A 6634-nucleotide genomic window follows, 5' to 3' on the forward strand; every position below is an offset into this window, starting at 1 on the left:
CAGGACAAGGGGCAGTGGGTACAAGCTGGAGGTTCAACCTGAACATGAGGAAGAACGTTTCCACTGTGAGGGTGACATTGGACCAGGGTGCCCAGAGAGGTTGTGGAGTCTCCTTCTCTGGAGACACCCAAAGCCCTGGACGTGTTCCTGTGTGATTGCTCTGGTGATCCTGCTCTGGCAGGGGTTGGACTGGGTGATCTCCAGAGGGCCCTTCCAATTCCTAACATTCTGCGATATACATTTGTGCTTAATATTATTAGTTCCAAGGAAAGATACTGTCTAGGAGGTGAGGAAAGAGCAACTTCCGAAGCCCAAAAGAGAGAGAAGCAAGCAATGTCAGGTGTCTGTGAAAAATTCAGACCAAGTGAATGTCTGCATCGTGCATTCATTAATGAAACATAGCATTTATAACCTCAAGATTGCATTGTCCTTACCCGACACACATACTGACTTTGTGGTCCCGGTGAAAATGTTTTTGAGCGGATGATAGTGCTACCTCTGACAAATTGATGTTGGGGTGGATTCGCTGCTCTTTTGTCTTTTGGACGAACTACAGTAGAAGACTGTGCAAGGCTCTCAGTGTTCGTCTCTTTATCCACCTGAAAGACAGATACTGCAGCGTAAGTGCCAGCTTGCTATTTTACCATTAACACACGCTCTAGGCTGTCTCACAGCCACCTGTGATACGTCTCTGCTTTCAGTCCCAGAGGCATCACATTGAAAACCAGATATTCTTTAGCCCTTTTCATGCAGGGTGTCCTGACACTTCACTCTTTGAGCCAAGTAGCTGCTACATTAACTGTATCGCTCCCTAAGGGCTCCGCAGCCATTGATTGCTGTACAACGGTTGATTCTAACAAGCTTTGCCTGTTGATCCAGTACATCAGTGTGACCTGGCAGTCACACACAGAACAGCGGTATGATGTCAAAGACCATCCCCTTACTTGCGCAACTGCAGCAAAGATCCAAACCGCTGTATGTACGTGCACAGACAGCACATCTGCAATACATGTTTGTGATACTAAACCACATTCAGAATTAAACAAGGTCAGAGTCACATTAATGAAAACAGTATTCATGAGCAGCAAGAAGAAGGAAACAACGCTGTATAAACTGCAAGACAAAATGGTCATGTAAAGTTATTTTAGAAGATTTCAGGTAGAGAAACAGTTAAACACAATTACAGAGTGCTTTGGGTTGGAAGGGACCATCAGAGGACATCTAGTCCTACCTCCCTGCAATAAGCAGGGACATCTTCAACCAGATTAGGTAGCTCAGAGCCCTGTTCAACCTGACCTTGAATGTTCCAAGGGATGAGGCCTCTACCACCTTGCTGGGTAACCTGTGCCAATGTTTCAGCACCCTCTTCATAAAAAAATTTCTTCCTTATGTCCAATCTGATTCTCCCCTCTTAGTTTAACTCCATTACCCCTTGTTCTATCGCTACAGGTTCTACTACATTTGTCCCCATTCTTCTTATAAGCTACCTTTAAGCACTGAAAGGCTGCAATAAGGCCTCTCCAGAACCTTCTCTTTTCCAGGCTGAACAACCCCAGCTCCCTCAGCCTGTCCTCGCAGGAGAGGTGCTCCACCCTTGGATCATCTTTTGTGGCCTCCTCTGAGCCTGCTCCAACAGCTCCATGTCTTTACCTTTACTGCTACTTCCATGTGCAGCTGGGGATTCAGACTTTGTTCTGCTCCCCACAGTGATTTTCCAGCATAGAATTCTTCCTCCTCTTCTGGTTCATTTTCACTGATCTCATCCTGTTCTTCCTGATCAGGAATCTCTTCATCTTGCCTGTTAAGAACAGCGTTGTTACTGAACTGGACTGTTGTGCACAATCCTCTGGTGCTGCAGCAGGAGTTACCTCCTGTAAGCTGCCGAACAGAAACACTTTCCCATGGCAGGCCATTGTACTTGGCAGGTCCCGTAGCCACTGAGATTATTCAAACACAAAGCTTACAAGAGAATAACTGAAACTGGGATGAAGCTGCACCAGAAGGCAAACATTACAGCCAAAACCTTCATACTGATCTTCCTTCAGAAAAGCAAGGTGAGGGTTTAGCCATGTGGTCTGAGCCTAAGGTGAGTCCATCTTAGAGGGAGCCCTCAGGATGCCATTAATCTTTAAAAGCAATGCTGGACAAAACTGAAGAATTGTTCAACATTCTTTTCAGCTCCCTTGAACTCACAGTTGACTTCAAACCCATTGCTTGCTTTTTATTTGGGCTTCATTTCTAAAATCTGAACCCGAACCCTGTAAACAACAGCCAAAATTAATATCCAAGCAAAGTCTTGCACCGTGCAGTGGAGCTTTCACGGATACCTGTAGAACATTGTACAAATAACAAAATTAGCATAGTGCTATTGACCGTTTTATAACGTTTATCAGTTTTGTTCTCATTTCCCAACCACAACCTCCAGAACAGAAGAAACGGAAGTAGCCTCCCACAGCCCTGTATCATCTGTTTTTTACTCTCACGTGAATCCCCAAATGCTCTGATCGTCCCACAACACTAAGGTGGTGGAATGCTACCTACCAGCTCTCTCCACTGGTTAAAGTGCTTCTGCTTTCCTCCAGCTTCTTCTCCACAGCTTCCAGTTCAACAGCTGTCTGCTCTAAGAGTACTGAGACAGAGTCCTGAGGACAGCAAGAGACTTCTTGTGAAGATACAACTCTCAACCTGCAAAGCGTGCAGTCTTTCTGATCAGAATAACCGCAACCAGCTTTCCTCTAGTGGCAGGATAGGTTTGTAGTCTCTACATCCGCGCTGTTCAAGCAGCCTATCGAACATAGAGTGCTCAGTCAAGCCTGTGTGAGCACACCCAGCCCACCTCCCCCCAGTTACACCAGCATGTGCACGTGTACAGATATAGGCTGAGCAGCTCACATGCCATGCACGTGCAGAGGTACATCTGCCTCTGGACTTGTTCAGCAAGTTCCTTGCAGCAATGTGAGCTGTCTAGCAGGAAGAAAGGCAAGAGCTCAGACGTCACTTACAACAGACCACATACCATATCCCTCATCTTCGTGAGGAGCAGATTTCAGTAAGTATTTAGCCCAGGACAAGGGCATATCTGCAATTGACATGTTAATTATTTTGCTGCAGTTAATGACATTTTCAAGTTTTAAATATAAACACACCAGCCTTCACTTCTCATCTATTTTAGCAGTCCTTTAGCCATAAAAAACTCTCATCAGTACATTTTAGAATAGATTTGTTTGATTTAAGCAGTTGTTCTTACTGTTTTTTCAGTGCAGGGTACTTCAGAGTGAATGTTTCCTTGTTTGCTGTTCCTGTTTTGCTTCTGCAGATACTTATAACTAAGGAGGTTATACCAACGGGTTGATTTCTCTTCGGATTTACGTATTTCAGCAAGGCTAATTTGTGCTCCACCCTATTGAGAGCAAAATCACAGTTTTAGTGTAATACAAAAATGAACCACTTCCCCATCAGTAAGGAGAAATGAGAGTGAAAATCCAGGATTACTTGACTTCATCAAGTTCGAGATGAAAAATTGCCTTGTTTATATAGTACATTTTATGATTATTTTTAACATTGTCTAGGACTTCCAATTCAAGTAGCAAGTGCTTCACTACAGCTCCTGTGTACAAGAATCCAGCACTATGAATAGTGCTGCTGCAGCCAGAACTTCAAAGAAAAAGAGAAAGGAGCAGGAAATGAAGACTCGCTTTTAAGGAACCTGCAAGGCTAACAAAAATCACTGCTTCAGACTGAGATGCTTTACTTTTGTGTATTCCTTTCCTCTTCACCTGCCCTGTCATTTTTGACTGCGTTACATTTAGTACGCATCGTGACACATTCAAAACCACAGTAAAACTGATTTGCAGTTTATTAATCCATGTCTGAGTGAACTTCATTGCACCAGAAGTCCAGCAGACTGTACGCTGAGCACACTTCCTGCAAGTCAGCGTGCTCAGACCTGGAGCTCAGGGACTGACACACTGCCAAAAGAGAAAAAACTCATTTGGAAAACAGATGACGTCTTCCTGAACTAAAGTTCGCTTTGCAAAGCAAGAGAAGGAGAAGCACCATAAAACATGTACCGCTCCAGCCAAGAGAGATGCTGCAGAATACATGCAAGACAAAACATCAACTCTTCTTCTATCTTAATGGTTGCTTACGTCCCAGCTCAGCACACCCTCATGCTGCTCATGTTCTGGAGGACAATACTGCAGAAATAGTTCTATTAAACTCAACTTACTCTGGTAATACTGAGCCACAGAAAAGCTCTTCTAACAATAGAGAGTGGTTGGCTGTGGCAATACTAGCACTCAAAAAACTATATTGATTTTAATAGTGGAAATTAATAGTTGTTTTGAAAAATTCCTTTAGAAGTCTTTAATATTCTGGCTTCCGAATTCCTGCAAGTTGTCCATTCTCGATCACAGTACAACAAGTGTATCCAAAAAAGGAGAAAAACAGATATGAGTTCACATTACATAATGAGAGAAGGGAAATCTAATAGTCTGACAAAGTCACCCGTAGCTCTGTAGCAAAACATTTATCTAATAGATATGCTTTTTTCCTGATCCAAATCATTATTGCAAAGAACACTGTCTTGGGGAGATAATATAGCTTAAGAATTACCAGTAACACTTTCAGAGAAATTGCCATATTTCAGGGTTTAAAATTTTGTCTAATTCAAAAGAGGAAACGAAGATATTAAAATAGAGATTAATACTAACCAAACATTCTTCAAGGTGAGACTTATCTACAGTGCAAACATCGACTCTTAAAGTCTTCTGGCGTAAAGCCAGGTAAGAGATAGAAACCCAAAATACTTCATTGTACACAAGATTGTCTGAAGCTTCCACTGGTCTTGTGCGAAACAAGCAGCTTGTGCTTTCTGAACAGGGCAGGACAGCCACGCGAATGTTCCTGTTGAAAAAAGCGTGGCAATCAGTACCACTGTACGGGTTTGCAGTTCCCTCCACTGCAGAAGCACCATAAACCTGCAAGCGAAATTCATCCTAAACACTCTGGACATTACTCTCCTAGCCTATTGTCTGGAATATCAGTTAACTGAGAAAAAAGGAACATCTCATCACAACATCAGAGATATGAAGTGCATGAGTTGTTAATAGACTTCATCCATCTGAATCTTCAAAAATCAATCATCGTGGAGTTATGTCTCACATAGTTGTTTACATCTGCGCGACTTGTCACACTGCTAACGTACCCTTTCATAGGTAGAAACAGTGACGCAAAAAAAGTTTGTCAGTTTATTCAGCACACAGCTGAAATTAAAAAACTTGTGCCTAGAAAGCAGCAGTTTTCCCCACACATGCATCTGCGCAGGTGTTCCAGGATGAGCTCTGTAGGATTTAGCTGTCCTAGGATAAGCTCTCTAGAAGAGCAAAAGCCCTCTCTCCACTCAATGGAATTGCTCTAGTGCTAGTGCCAGGTGAGTCCTTTCCCAGCAAATACAGACCTTTGAGGAAAAAACTGCATCTTATTTCAGTTTATGGGTTTATGATTTAAAAACATTGCTACATACAAAGTGTAGAAGCATTTCAGAAAGGGTAAATTTTTAAGAGTGTGAAAAAACCAAAAAACAGCATCTGTTTAATTCTCACTGAAATCTCACACAAATACTTCAAAAGCAAGTTTCTTTCACCCACTTACACTTTTTTATCTTGTTGTAACAGCAGTGCTGGAACATTACTCAGCTGGATGACCAGTATTGCAAATTGTTTATTTTTGTCATCATATCTGAATTGGAGAGACAAAAAAAACCCATTATCATTAGAGACATCTGCCTTGGACTCCACAAGTATTCATTCCACTTGTTTCATTAACAGAAAAGAAACATTAAAAATTTACAAACAAGACAAAAATATAATGGGACTATGGCTTGCCTATACATTAAGACAAAACTAATTTCATTTTACATAAAGTTTTGCTACCAGAACATCCAGAATTTAGAACAGTCCAGAACATCCAAAACTTAGGAATTTGGACACAATGGACTACAGACTGGACCTAACACATACTGCTTTTCCTGAGGTCTAGCTAAATTGCTGTATTGTACTAAAACCTTTTAAAAGGCCTTATATAATGACTGTAACATAAACCAGTTACAAGTAGAAACACTTGAAGTACAACAGTGACAATGTTACGTGTAACCATTGCTTTACCATTGATGGTCATGCCAAGAGACTTTTGTGCTACTTATTTTTCTTCAAATCACAAGTAATCTTCTACTAAGCCATTTAAGGAAGACGTCTCTGTGCCCACCTTCCTACACCTCATGCACTACTTGTGGGATTCAGGTGTGCTCAATGATTAGGATTGCCATTTACTCTCAGCAGTTGCCCCCCGCCCCCAAGCTGCATGCTAAAGGAGACTGCAAGCCAGCCAAAGGCTTTCTCCAGCCCAGCGCTGACAGTGCTCCCATTGCTAGTTTTCACCCTCACATCACACTATCACCAATTGATTCCCACCGACAGGAAAGATGACAACTGGGCCAAGGACCTTCCGAGTGTCATTCTCAAAGACTCACTACAAAATTCTTCACTATAAAGAGGGCATTAAATAGTTATTATTAATAGGACAGGCTAAAGAAGATAAGAAAACAGAAAGCGCTGTATCTTAAATCCCATATATC

The 6634-nt window shown here is 42.1% G+C and overlaps 1 protein-coding gene across 1 annotated transcript in view; it reads right to left on the bottom strand.

Moving 5' to 3' along the window:
* Nucleotides 1-434: 434 nt before the first annotated feature.
* WWC1 (WW and C2 domain containing 1) overlaps nt 435-6634 on the bottom strand; it is a gene marked incomplete at its 3' end in the record, with an annotated part of 32979 nt that continues 26779 nt past the window's right edge. The window contains exons 13-18 of the mRNA XM_010187368.1: nt 5653-5739; nt 4713-4905; nt 3248-3400; nt 2542-2642; nt 1651-1798; nt 435-599 (exon numbers count right to left, since the gene is read on the bottom strand). Of these exons, the coding sequence (XP_010185670.1) occupies nt 435-599; nt 1651-1798; nt 2542-2642; nt 3248-3400; nt 4713-4905; nt 5653-5739 (847 nt within the window). The remainder of the gene's footprint in view (nt 600-1650; nt 1799-2541; nt 2643-3247; nt 3401-4712; nt 4906-5652; nt 5740-6634) is intronic.

Source organism: Mesitornis unicolor, unplaced genomic scaffold (genome assembly GCF_000695765.1).
Source record: "Mesitornis unicolor isolate BGI_N332 unplaced genomic scaffold, ASM69576v1 scaffold17616, whole genome shotgun sequence".
In the NCBI taxonomy this organism is placed as follows: Eukaryota; Metazoa; Chordata; class Aves; order Mesitornithiformes; family Mesitornithidae; genus Mesitornis; species Mesitornis unicolor.